Source organism: Microtus ochrogaster, unplaced genomic scaffold, assembly GCF_000317375.1.
Source record: "Microtus ochrogaster isolate Prairie Vole_2 unplaced genomic scaffold, MicOch1.0 UNK14, whole genome shotgun sequence".
Lineage (NCBI taxonomy): Eukaryota > Metazoa > Chordata > Mammalia > Rodentia > Cricetidae > Microtus > Microtus ochrogaster.
In genome coordinates this window covers 2593421-2606964 of record NW_004949112.1, presented here as the reverse complement: position 1 = coordinate 2606964, position 13544 = coordinate 2593421, and the positions used below count along the sequence as shown (strand labels likewise).

The window sequence follows — 13544 nt, the reverse complement described above, 5'->3', positions numbered from 1 at the left end:
GTCCTCGGACTTCCCACAGGTCAGGGAACCCTGATGGCTCTTCAAGCTGATGAGGGAGAGGGACTTGATCGGGGGAGGGGGAGGGAAATGGGAGGTGGTGGCGAGGAGGAGGCAGAAATCCTCAATTAATAAATAAATTTAAAAAAAAGAAAAAAAAACCGTTATTTGTGCAAAGAACCAAAATGAAAATCTCTAAAATCTGGGGTGATTTTTTTTCTTTCTTTTTTTAAAATTTAACGTGTATGGATGTTTTTGCCTGCATGTATTTTGTGCCATGTGTGCAGTACCTGTGGGGGTCAGAAGAGGGCACCAGAACCCCCTGAGACTGCAGTTAGAGATGGTTGTGAATCACCATGTGGGTACTGGGAACTGAGCGTAGGTCCTTTGTAAGAGCAGCCAGTGCTCTTAATCCCTGAGCCATCTCTGCAGCCCAGTTTAGTCATTCTGCAAGTGGTTCAAGTGGAGCTCGGCACTGATGAGCCCCTGTTCCCTCCTCAGATGGTCCTCTGCTGGAAGAGCTGGTCAGCCTCAGGGAACATGCCATCAAGAAACTAAAGAAAGCGTTAAAAGCCTATGAAGTAAAAGGTGTCTCCCCAGCCTCCCTAACACAGTCCCTACACTCCCAAAGTCCTCCCCTGTGACTCCCAGCATCCCCGTCACGCCAGTATTCCTTCCCCTTCTTCTCCAGATCTGCCCCTTCCCTCTCTTCCTCCCTTCTGAAGCCACCCCCATGTCTTCATGCCGCTCACACCAGTTCTTTTCTCTTTCAGCCTGTGACCACAAAGTTTGTCGTGAGTCCTGCTTTTCCTGTTCCCCTCCCACACCTATTCCCCATTCCTCTCAAATCAAACCCTGACGCCACATGTCATGTGTGCAAGCATGTGCACATGCAGGCATGCCTTTGGAAGCCAGAGGTATCCTGACACCTTGAGTGTCATGCCCCAGTACCATCTACCATGTTATTTTAGTTATTTTTTTTTAATTTGCATGTGTGTTTTCATGAAGGGATGTTCAACCCATGAAGTGCCCATGGAGCCCAAATGGGGGTGTCAGGTCCCCTGGAACTGGAGCTGCAGATGCCTGGGAGCCACCCTGTAGGTGCTAGGACCTGAGCTTGGGTCTTGTGCAAGATTAGGAAATGTTTTAACTTCTGAGCCCTCTTCGGCCCCCACCTTGGTTTGTGAGACAGGTCTCTTAGTGTCACAAAACTTGCTGAGTAGGTTGGTTATCCAGTGCTTTCAGGACCCCCTGCCTCTGTCTCCTCAGAGTTGAAATTAGAAGCAGTACCCACCATGTTTGACTTTTCTGTTCTAAGCATCTTATCCACTGGGCTTTTTCTGTCTCCCCTCCCCCATTATTTCTTCTTCTCCTTCTTCTCCTCCTTCTCCTCCTTCTCCTCCTTCTCCTCCTCCTCCTCCTCCTCCTCTTCCTCCTCCTCTTCCTCCCTCCTCCAGTTCTCACTCTATAACCCATGCAGACCTAGAACTCATGACAGTCCTCCTGCCTCAGCCTCAGCAGTGCTGGTATTTCAAGAGTCACCACGTTAACCTTAGACTTGCTTTTTTGTTTGTTTTTACATTTTATTAGGATGTGTGTATGCATAGCACACATGTGGAGGTCAGAAGAAAGCTTCCCTAGGGGTCTCTAGGATTGAACTCAGGTCACCAGTCGTGGCGGCTAGCACCTTTTCCAGCTGTCCCATCTCACTGGCACCTGCAGCTGTGGTGCCATAGGGCGTGTGGCATTGACAAATTCCACATCTCAATGGCTCAACATGATAAATGCTCTCCCAGGTACATCCGGCGGGGAGTCCTGTAGCTCTCAGGGTTACATGGGTTACATCCTGCGGGGAGTCCTGTAGCTCTTCAAACTTTCACTGCCCCCATGCTGATGGCCTACACTGGCCTCGGGAACGAGGGAAGCACATAGGAAGTTTTGTGCCTAGCATGACCCACCATAGTTCATTTTACTTTGATTCAGTATAGCACATGTGGGTGCAACTCCCCACAAAGAATCCTGGGAAATGTCTTCCTGCTTGCACAGGAAGAGGAGGAGCCAGGTGAACCGGCACCATGCCCACCTTTGCCAGATGAGGCTCCAAGAACGGAAAGTAGAAGGTGCAAGAATCAGTAACTGTTGAGGCTGACAAAATGGTTCAGGAGGTAAAGGTGCTTGCTACCACGCTCGAGTTCAGTCCTCAGACCCCACGCAATGGAAGAACAGATTCACAAGAGTTGTTTTCTGAGCTCCATGCATGCACACAACATAAGATGGGAAATGACAGCGACAAGAACGCTTGGTTAAGTGCCTATAAATGGGAAGAAACAGGCGGCTGGCCCAGATCTGCTAGGCTGAGGCAAGAGAATTTTAAGTTCAAGTCTAATGTGAGTAACTTAGCAAAATGCTGTCTCAGGATTTTTTTTTAAAAAAAAAAAAAGTAGACTTTGTGGTGTAGACCAGTGGTGGAGCCTCTACCTAGAATCCCCCAGTGAGGGACTAAAGTGTGGCTCAGTGGTAGAGCCCCTGCCTAATACTCAACACCTTGAATTCAGTGCTTAGCACCACCCCCAATATCTATGATCAGAACCAGAGCATTGAGCCACATGGCCTATGGAAATTCCATTTAACTCTTTGATGATAGAAAAATCATTTCTGGAGCTGAGAGTGGTGGCGCACACCTCTAATCCTTACTCAAGAGGTAGAGGCAGGCGAATCTCTGAGTTCAAGACCTGCCTGGTCTACAGAGTGAGTTCCAGGACAACCAGGGCCACACAGAGAAAAACTGCCTCAAAAAAAAAATAAAAAAAAAGGGAAGAAAAAATCATTTGTCACATAAACCATCTGCTGTGCTGGGCAGTGACTTCCAACCTTCAGTGGCTCGGGGACCCCATCTCCTTTCTGCCTTGTTCCCTCCCTGCTCTTGGGGGTCTGCTTTTCTCCACGTCTCCTTTTCCCCTGCTCAGACTTGCTCAAGGAGGAGGTCATGGACTGTTTCTACTGCAAGAAAACCGCCCCCAGATGCATCAAGGAGAAGTACTGCTATGGTAAGCTACGGGTCTGGAAAAGGCAGGGGTGCTGTGTGAGAGGCAGTCGGGGCCTCAAGTCCTTGGCCTTGTGGAGGTGGATTTCAAGGCTCCCCATCAGCACTTGGAAGGTTGAGGCAGGAGGATCTGGAATTCAAGGCCAGCCTGAGCTACAGTAGCTCCAGTCTGCAAACCCAGCCTGGGGGTAGGGTTGAAGAGATGAGTAAATTCCTGAAACTCACTGACCTGCCTGGGTGAATTTGCAAGTACTAAGTTCAGTAAGAGACCCTACATCAAAATCAGAGCGGAGAGGAATTGAAGAAGATACTTGACATTGATCTCTGGCACACCACAAATCACTAAACAAATCATTTGCATCGTTAATCAAATCATTTGCATCATTAAACAAATGTTGCACAGCATAAACAAATGTAACACATCTTTAACTACCATTCTATAACAGATATTCTCAGACATGGAAAGCATAGAAAGACTGACTGGATCCATTGTTCCCACAGACACATGCAACCTTACAGCCGAGAGCACAGTGTCCACCCTCCTGGACATTGTACCAGCTCTTCCTACTCTTACTGTTCCCCTCCCTCCATCTAGGTCTCAAAGCCATGGCGTCAGGGAGGCTCCTCAGTGATACCTCCAAAAATATCACTTTCCATCCAACTGCATCTACACCCCTCTACCTCTGTTTTATCCATTGTTTTATGCTATTATTATTATGTTGATTTTATTCTAGTTTAAAGACGTATTTTTAAGAGCTACAGACAATTGTGAACCACTATGTGGGTGCTGGGAATCAAGCCTTCCCCCGGAAGAGCAGCCGGTGCTCCTACCCACTGAGCTATCTCCCTATATATACCCTGTTCTGTTGCTGTGAAGAGACACCATGACCACAGCAGCCCCTATAACAGAAAGCATTGAACTGGGACTTGTTTATAGCTTCAGAAGTTTAGTCCATTGTCATCATTTTAGGCCATTGTCATTCAAGCCACCACACTGCACTCCCTGGCCCCCCATTGACCTGTAGTCCCGTCACAATGCAAAATGCATGTTCCAATCCAAAAGTCCCCGTAGTCTGTAATAGTGTCAGCACTGTTTAAAAGGTCAAAGTCTCTTCTGGGAGGCAGGCAATCTCTTAACTGTAACTCCCTGGAAAATAAGAACAAAAGAGCAGATCACACACTTCAACATCACTGTTCCAGAAGGGAGGAAAGGGAGCAGAGGAGAGACTGGACTAAAGTTAGACCAAAACCAAACTCCAAACTCTGCAGCTCCATGTCTGACATCAAAACACTCTTCAGATCCTGCCTTTCAGCTTTGTTGACCGTAACCCACTTCTTTAACTTGGGCTAATTCCACTCCTTGTCAGCAGCTCTCCTCCGACTCTGGAGGTCTTCAAGGCAACCCAGGCTTGACCCTCACAGCTTCACGTAACGGCCTCTCTGGGCCTCTGTCTTAGGGTTTCTGTTGCTGTGAAGAGACACCATAACCATGGCAACACTTATAAAGGAAAACATTTCACTGAGGTGGCAGCTCACAGTTCAGAGGTTTGGACCAATATCATCATGGTAGGAGCATGGTGGTGTGCAGGAAGACATGGTGATGGCTACATCTTGAACAGAAAGCAACAGACACTGAATGAACCTTAAACAAATGAGACCTCAAAGCCTGCCCCCACAGTGACAACTTCCTTCAATAAGACCACACCCCCAACAGCGCCACTCCCTGTGAGCTTATGGATCCAGTTACATTCAGACTTCCACAGCCTCCACTCACGGACAGCCCTGACACATGCCTGCCCTCAGCAACTTTCCTTAGCCATGGAGGGAGATTCCCAAACCCTTTCTTCTCACTTTGATTCTAAATGCAGAACCATATGGCTGAATCTGCCCAGTTCTGCTGCTTGCTGGACCTAGAAGTTGGCTTCTTCGTTCAAATACATTTCTTTTTTTTTTTTTTAAGGTTTACTTATTTATTACGTATACAGTGTTCTGCCTGCATGTATGCCTGCATACCAAAAGAGGGCACCAAATTTCATTACAGATGGTTGTGAGCCACCTTGTGGTTGCTGGGAATTGAACTCAGGACCCCTGGAAGAGCAGCCAGTGATCGTAACCGCTGAGCCATCTCTCCAGCCCCTCAAATACACTTTAATCGGCCATAGCTTCCTTCACTGCTTAAGCTTTTCTTCAATTCCGCTTCACAGATTGAAAGCTTCGGTTGGTGGGGCGTGCCCTGAGCTCAAACGCCTCATTCCATTTTGCATCAGGCTTTTCTTTAACCTTTTAATCTCCTTGAGCACCAGCACACAGCTCCATTCCACTTCCTGGTGCTTCTTTTCTCCTCAAACTGCACTTTCCATATTTTCCCTTGCTCAGCTACTTCCTTTCACTGTAGGTCTGCATAAGTGTGGTCACTGTGACCGGCTAATTCTAGGCTGTCTTGAAGTCGCCTTCACCAATACCATTAGCTCAGAACTCTTCAATTTAACCACAGGCAGATTGTTTTTGGACAAGGGCAGACAGTAGCCACATTCTTTGCCAAAATATCACAAGAAGAGTGTCTAGGCCACTTCTTAATATTCTCCTCTGAAACCTCTTGAGCCAGGCTGTCATAATCTCTCAGCACCACCGTCTTCCACTTTCCTACTAGCATAGCCCATTAAACCCACTTACAGCAGTCCACTGCTTCCTTAATCCAAAGCCCCAAGGTCCACATCCCACCAACAAACTGTATGGTCAGGCCTGTCACAGCAATATCCCACTCCCTGCTACCAACTTCTGTTAGCGTTCTATTGATATGAAGAGACACCATGACCATGGCAACTCTTAATTTAAGAAAGCATTTAATTGGGGCTGACTTTTATTTCAGAGGTTTAGTCCCTTATCATCATGGTGGGCTATGGTCCTGGAGAAGGAGACTCTCTCTCTTTTTTTTTTTTTCCTTTCCTCCTTTTTAAGAGATAAGGTCTCACTATAGCCCAGACTGCCCTCGGCTTAGAGTAGACCTCCTGTCTCAGTGTCCCAAGTGTTTAGATGACAGTTGTGAGCCACCTCACCCAGTTCTTTTCTTGGGTTTGGATCCAACTTCTTGCCTCCTTCCCATATTCAACAAGAAGTGGATTTCGGCTGGGCCAGGCTGGGCCATAGCGTTTGCCACGGTGAATGGTACTTCAGAGCACTGGGTGGTGAACCAGGTGAACAGGTGGGGTGGAGGAGGTTACAGAGGGTGTCAGGTTGGCACTGAGTTCTACTTCCAACTGCCCAGTGGATGGGCAGCCCCGCATGGCTCTCAAGTTCCAGTCTGACAGCAAGCTGAGGAACATGGTGTTGGTGGGCAACTTGGTGGCCATAGGACTGGCTATCCTAGCCTTCGTGGTCATCCTGATCGCGTAAGTCACCCCTAACCCTCTAAGTCCCTCAAACATGGACACCACCCAAGTGTGGCGTCCTCTACTCTGACCGCAGCACTTGGGAGGCTTGAAGCAGGAGGATGGCTATAAGTTCAAAGCCAGTCTGAGCAACACAACAAGATGCTATCTCAGAGTGTGGGGAGAGGTGGGGATGTGGCTCAGTTGGTAATTGCCTGGTATGATCAAAGGCATGGGTTTGATCCCCAGTACTAGATAAATCAGGTATAACGTCACAATCTTGTCATCACCACACTTGGGAGGTGGGGGAAGGAGGATTAGAAGTTCATCCTTGGCCAAACAGTTGAGTTTGAGGCCAGCCTGGGCTACATGAGATCCTGTCTCAAAAAAGAAAAAGAGAAATGGGGTAGGGAAGAAAGAAAGAAAAACTAGATGCATAAAGGGGTCTTGATTTGGTCCACCTCCCATCACTATATCCTTCAGTACCCCTCCTGAAGGCGGAGACTGCTCATTTGTTTCCTGGCTGCCCAGACTCGAATAATAACACAGAAACTATATCAACATATGGTTATTAATATTATTATAGTAATATTATTATAGTAATGTTATTATTATAATTATATTATTATAATGTTAATTATATTAACATATAGAAATTAATAGCACTGCTTGGCTTATTAACTAATTAAGCTTCTTATTAACTAATTCTTTCATATTAAATTAACCCATTTCTTTTTTTGTTTTTCAAGACAGGGTTTCTCTGTAGCTTTTGGAGCCTATCCTGGAACTAGCTCTGGTAGACCAGGCTGGCCTCAAACTCACAGAGATCCACCTGCCTCTGCCTCCCGAGTGCTGCGATTAAAGGTGTGTGCCACCACTGCCCGGCCAAATTAACCCATTTCTTTTAAGCTGTGTATCACCACGTGGCTGTGGCATACCTGCAAGTTTCTGTCCAGTGTCTGTCTCTTTCAGCAGCCACATGGTGTCTCCCTGACTCTGCCTTCTTTTTCCTCTGTCTCTGCTTGGAATTCCCACCTTGCTCTATTCTGCACTGTCATAGGCCCAAGCAGCTTCTTTATTTATTAACCAATAAAAGCAACACACATACAAAAGGACTTCCCACACCACCCACCCACTTTTTTTTCTTCTCTTTCCTCCTCTCTCACCCTCTTTTTTAAATTTTTTTTTCTTACTGGTTTGTCAAGACAGGGTTTCTCTGTGTAGCCCTAGGTAGCCTGAGACTGACTTTTTAGACCTTGAACAGGTCCACTTGCCTCTGCCTCCTGAGTGCCAGGATTAAAGGCATGCATCACTACTACCAGCGAGATATTATTTTTAATTATGCTTATATTTGTATGTATGTATGGGGAGCCCATGGAGACCAGCAGGTGTCATAGGATTCCTGTTAGCTAGAGTTGAGGTAGTCATGAGCTACCGTGTAGGCACTGAGAACCAAACTTGGGTTCTCTGTAAGAGCAGTAAGTACTCTGAACCCCTGAACCTTCAGCTCTTCTGTCCCTCTCGTTCCCGTATTTTCTCTCTCTTCCCACATTTCTCCCTGTGCCCCTCATTTTCTATATTCCTCACCCCTAAGTCACAAGCGACTGAAGTTCTCCAGTTTTATTTCCTCTCTTTATGAGTCCCTTCTTCCATTAAAAGGAGGATGGAGCCGGGCAGTGGTGGTGCACATGTTTAGTCCCAGCATGCGGGAGGCAGAGGCAGGAGGATCTCTGTGAGTTTGCCAGCCTGGTCTACAGAGTTCCAGACCAGCCAGAGATACATAGTGAGATTTTGTCTGAAAAAATTTTTTTAAAAAAAGTGAATGTATTACTCAAAGCCAGTTTGTCCCAGCTGGATTGTAACCAAATATTCTTCATCAGCACTGTCACCAAAGTACGCATCTGTTAAACTTTTTAAGACAATATCTCACTATGTAAATGAGGCTGCCCTGGAGTTTGCTCGGTAGACCAGACTGACCTCCAACTCACAGAGATCCGCCTGCCTCTCTCCAGTGCTGGGAATAAAGCCGTGTGTCACCATGCCCAGCTGGTAATATTTTGAGACAGGGTCTTAAGTACCCCAGGCTAACTTGGAACTCATCTTCTGCCTCAGACTTCTTAGTGCTGGGATGACAAGTATTAGTCTGGCATAAATGAAATTTAACAGCTCATGCTACATAGCCAGAGAACACAGGAGGGCACCTCTATCTATGAGATTGCCTAGAGCTACAGAAATTTATTCTTCGCAGTGCTGGGGAGTGTGACTCAGAGGTAGAGCATCTGCCTAGAATCCCCCAGTGAGGGGCTGGGTGTGGCTCAGTGGTAGAGCCCCTGCCTAGAATCCCCCAGTAAGGGGCTGGGTGTGGCTCAGTGGTGGAGCCCCTGCCTAGAATCCCCCAGTAAGGGGCTGGGTGTGGCTCAGTGGTGGAGCCCCTGCCTAGAATCCCCAGTGAGGGGCTGGGGTGTGGCTCAGAGGTAGAGCCCTGCCTAGAATCCCCCAGTGTGGGGCTGAGGTGTGGCTCAGAGGTAGAGCATCTGCCTAGAATTCCCCAGTGAGGGGCTGGGTGTGGCTCAGTGGTAGAATATTTGAGCAGCATATCTGAGGCCTATGTTCAGTTCCTTTGACTTGAAGTCATTATCTGTGGATGTCCAGATAGCTCAGTGGATAAAGCCAATTGCCTGATAACCCAGGTTGGCTCCCACATGTCCTCTGACTTCCACATGCATGCCATAGCAGCCACATCAAACACACAAAAAACTAAGTGAGTAAATAAATGTAAAACATGTAACTGTTTGAATGTGCAGGCCAGACGCCCTATGTCATGAGTTGGCAGGTGTGGATTGCTTAGTCCACACCTGTCTCTCAGCTGCCTTTAGTGGCTGCCAACCCTGGACATTCCTGAGCTTGTGTCTTCCAGCCAAGCTTTGCTTCTGACGGCCAGCAGATTCCAAATGACTGGGTTAACCACTTCCCTCGAAGGGAAGCGAACAGAAGTCCCTGGTGGGTAGGAGGGAAGATGGCCATGCTGGGAAAATGAAATTAAACTATCACAGCTGCAGTTTGGTGACTAGAGATTTGCATTCAAACAGCAGAGGACCTGGAGTAGTGGTGGGCACCACGAAGGTGAACAGTCCTGTCAGGGCGTGGTAGTTAATCTCAGGCCTGCTTCTACACGGTGATGTGAAGATGACCACGTGCTTGCGAGAACAAGCCTTTCCCGCGAGATCACCACGGCTCAGTGTGCTCATCGGGGACGAATATTTTTCCCCCAAATTTTGGAGACAGGGTTTCTCTGTGTAACTACCCTGGCTGTCTTGGAACTCACTTTGTAGACCAGGCTGGCCTCAAACTCACAGAGATGCACCTGAGTCTGCCTCCCGAGTGCCGGAATTAAAGGTGTGCACCATCACTACCTGGCTTTGGGCTGATATTTTGACTTTGATTTTGATGTGTACAGAGATGTGCACCAGGAGCCTGCCTAGTGCCCTCAGAGACCAGAAGAGGTTACTGGATCTCCCGGGACTGGGGCTACAAATGGTTGTGAGCCATCATATAGGTGGAGGGAACCAAACCCGTTTCCCCTGGAAGAGAAGTGAACGCTGAGCCGCCTCCCTGCCGCATTCCTGTTATCCAAGGAGACCAAAGGCTCAGAACCTGACTGGAGAGACCTCTGGGGTGGGCTGGGATGGGACACTAAACAGCTGGCAGTAGATTTGTGTCTTCAATTTGTGAACTGCCAGGTGGGTGCTGGGAATTGAACTCAGGTCCTCTGGAAGAGCAGTCAGTGCTCTTGACTGCTGAACCATCTTCCCAGCCCTTGTGTCTCCAGTGTGCAAGTGAGAGAGACAGGGTCTGCGCAGGTTCTAGGGAGATAATCCCTGAGGTTAGCCCTATGTGCAACGGAGATGAATGAAAACCAAAGGACGCCAGGCTTTCATCTTACTCTGTTTTGTTCTATTTGGATCTTGGGGGCAGGGTCTCATGTAGCCCAGGCTAGCCTTAAAATCACAGTGTAGCTGAGAATGACCTGCCCCATCTGTCTAGGTTACTACCATGCCTCGCTGAGTTGGCGCTGGAGGTGGACTCCAGGCTTTCAGTGCTCAAGCCCTTTACCCACCGAGTCCCATCTCCAGCCTCATGTCATCTGGGCCCAGCCAGTGACATCTAAGCTTCCATCCATCAGGTGGGCTTTTTATTTTCTCCCTGAGACACAGTGAGGCATTACCTTTCTCATACAATGATACCAGTGTTTGGATACAGCCCCAGCTTAAACTCGGGATGATGTCAGCTTGTCTTAATTACGCCTGTAAAGACTGTTTCCCAAATAAGGCCACTTGGGCGAGAGCTGGGTATGTTGTTGAACCATGGTACTCTGATCTGTCCTTTTGTTATGTCTCCTTCTGACCATCCTGTCCATCCTTACTCCTGGTTCCCTTGAATCCACATTCTCCCAGTCCTGACCGGAAACTAGCAATGATTCTGGTTGAGCCCCTGCTGTGTGTGTTTCAGTTCCATCCTGCCATCTAGCTATCTATATCTACCTACCTATTGTTTTGTGTGTCTGTCTGTCTGTCTGTTGTGTACACACATGCATGCCAGGACAGGCATGTGGAAATCAGAGGACAACTCTAGAATCTGTTCTCATTGTCAGTCATCTGAGTCCTGGGGATCAAATTCAGATTGGCAGACTTATTGGCAGCTTGCTTTACCTTCTGGGCCAACTCGCATCCTCAGGTTTTAGGTTTTTTGAGATATGGTCTCACTGTGCCCAAGGCTAGCCTAGTTCTCAGGACAGTCCCCTTGTCTCAGCCTCCCAAGTGCCATGATCACAGGCGTATCCACCTGGCCCATTTTAACCTCCTCCTTTTCCTTCTGTCTGTGCAGGGCTTGTACTTACAGACAAAACCGAAAACTCCTGCTGAAGTAGGCCAGGGACTTTGTTGTTTGTAAAAGGAAAATACATTTAATAAAATCAATGACAATCCTTAGTGTCTGCCCATTCCATGTGGACACTTGGACCTTTGCTTCAGTAGGTGCTCCGAAAGGTACTGGGCATTGGACACCCTGTCTAGTGTGCTTAGGCAGGCGGTCCACCCTGAGGTGCATCCCCAGCTCGGTTTTTGATGGGGGGAGGGAGAGTGTCTTTTTTTTTTTTTAAGACAGGGTGTGATGGTTAGTGTCATCAACTTGACAGAATCTAGAATCACATGGAAGATGGGCCTCTGGGCATGCATACGACTGGTGTTATTTTGAGTCCATAAATTGAGGTGTGAAGGATTGCCCACTGTAGCTGGCGCCATCCCCTTAATAGAATTCTGAACTGTATACGTGGAGAAAAGAACTAAGCAGCAGAAAGAATAAAATAATTTTAAAGAAATAAAAATGGAAAAAGGAAGATGGACATACAAAAGGAAAAAAAAGATGGAGGGAAGCAGACATGGAAGGAGAGAAGAAAAAGCAGGCAAAAGGAATTGAGGAAGGTAGAGAGTTCACATAGTTAGTGTCCTCTTGGCGCAGAAAATTGCATTATCCAAAGTCTCTACTCTTGCGCCAGTGTCTGTGACCTTGGAGTCCGTTATCCCAAGCAGTTTTTGTAAAGGCCTGAAAAAGTGTGTATCAACACCACTTTTCCATTTGTCAAAGCTTTCAGTCCAGCTTGTTGTCATTATAGAGTCCTGTACACTCAGGTAGGAGAGCTTAGACTGGACCTTGGGCTTCGACTCAATGAATTCTGGGAATCGTAGTTCCTGTCTGCAACCCGCACAGGCACACTTCATCCTGGGACTATGGCTGGTGGTGGGAGCTTCAAGCTGTGGGTTCCTTGATTTCCTTGGCCGCTGGTGGGGCAGGGAGGCGAGAACCAAAGTCAGGCCTTCTCCACTCCACTGGCTGTCACCTGCTACAGCCTTGAGCTACTCCAGGAACTTGGCAACACCTCAGGCTCCGTGTTAGTAAGAACTTTCTTTCATGAGACAGAGTTTTATGTAGTCTAGGCTAACCTCGAACTCAATATGTAGCAGAAGATGGTCTTGAATTCCTGGTCTGGTACTGGGGATTAAACCCAGAATTTTATGCGTGCCAGGCAAGCACTCTACCCAATGTAGCTACAATGTGATTTTGGGGGTTTTTGGGGGGGGTTGGTTTGGTTTTGTTGGTTTTTGTTTTGTTTCGTTTTGCTTTTTTTTTCTTGGTTTGAAAAAATTCATTTTACTGAATTTTTAAAGAAATTTATTTATATATTTTAGGTACATTGGGGCTTTGCCTGCTTGTACGCCAGGTCCACTGGAACTAGAGTTACAGACAGTTGTGAACTATCATGTGGGTGCTGGAAATTGAACCCTGGTCCTTTGGAAGAATGGCCAATCACTGAGCCATCTCTCCAGCCTCCCACCACCATTTTTGTTTTTTGGTTTTCTGCTTGTCTGTTTTGGTTTTGTTTGTTTGTTTTGGTTTTGGTTTTTTTGTTTGTTTTGTTTTTTTGGTTTTTTCGAGACAGGGTTTCTCTGTGGTTTGTGGAGCCTGTCCTGGAACTAGATCTTGTAGACCAGGCTGGTCTCGAACTCACAGAGATCTGCCTGCCTCTGCCTCCCGAGTGCTGGGATTAAAGGCATGCGCCACCACAGCCAGGCCTGGTTTTTGGTTTTTCAAGACAGGGTTTTTTTAGGGAAAATCTTGAGAAGAGCCTCTCTGCCAATGCAAAATAACTCCAATTAAACCAGATTAGAGCAAATCAAAAACGCCCTCATTTAATAAATGCCGCGATCTCGGGTGGCCAGAAGCATGGGGGGGGGGAGGAGACAGAAAAGTAGAGCACACGCAAAACCTGAAATCACGTGTTTCTTTTTCCAGCGCAATCCTAAATAGCCTGTGGGAGTGGTCCTGACCCTCCCTGGGGAGGGGTCAGCGAGTGGGCTTTCCCAGAGCTGGAGTCTGGCCTAAGGCAACTCCCAGGGAGAGGGGGCCTGAGACTGACATTTCCGGTCCATCTGTGCTCCATTGGCTCCCCAAGGATGACTGCCAGGGGCTGGGGTTACGTCCTCAACTTAATTTTACATGCCAAGCCGGGCGGTGGTGGCGCACGCCTTTAATCCCAGCACTCGGGAGGCAGAGGCAGGCGGATCTCTGTGAGTTCGAGA

General features: G+C 47.6%; 1 protein-coding gene across 1 annotated transcript in view; it reads left to right on the top strand.

The window, feature by feature from the left end:
* Window positions 1-11335, top strand: part of Izumo2 (IZUMO family member 2) — a 13713-nt gene extending 2378 nt beyond the window's left edge. Inside the window, exons 3-7 of the mRNA XM_005366856.1 lie at window positions 499-585; window positions 771-791; window positions 2964-3044; window positions 6306-6429; window positions 11293-11335. Coding sequence (XP_005366913.1) covers window positions 499-585; window positions 771-791; window positions 2964-3044; window positions 6306-6429; window positions 11293-11335 — 356 coding nt within the window. The remainder of the gene's footprint in view (window positions 1-498; window positions 586-770; window positions 792-2963; window positions 3045-6305; window positions 6430-11292) is intronic.
* The last annotated feature ends 2209 nt before the right edge of the window (window positions 11336-13544 follow it).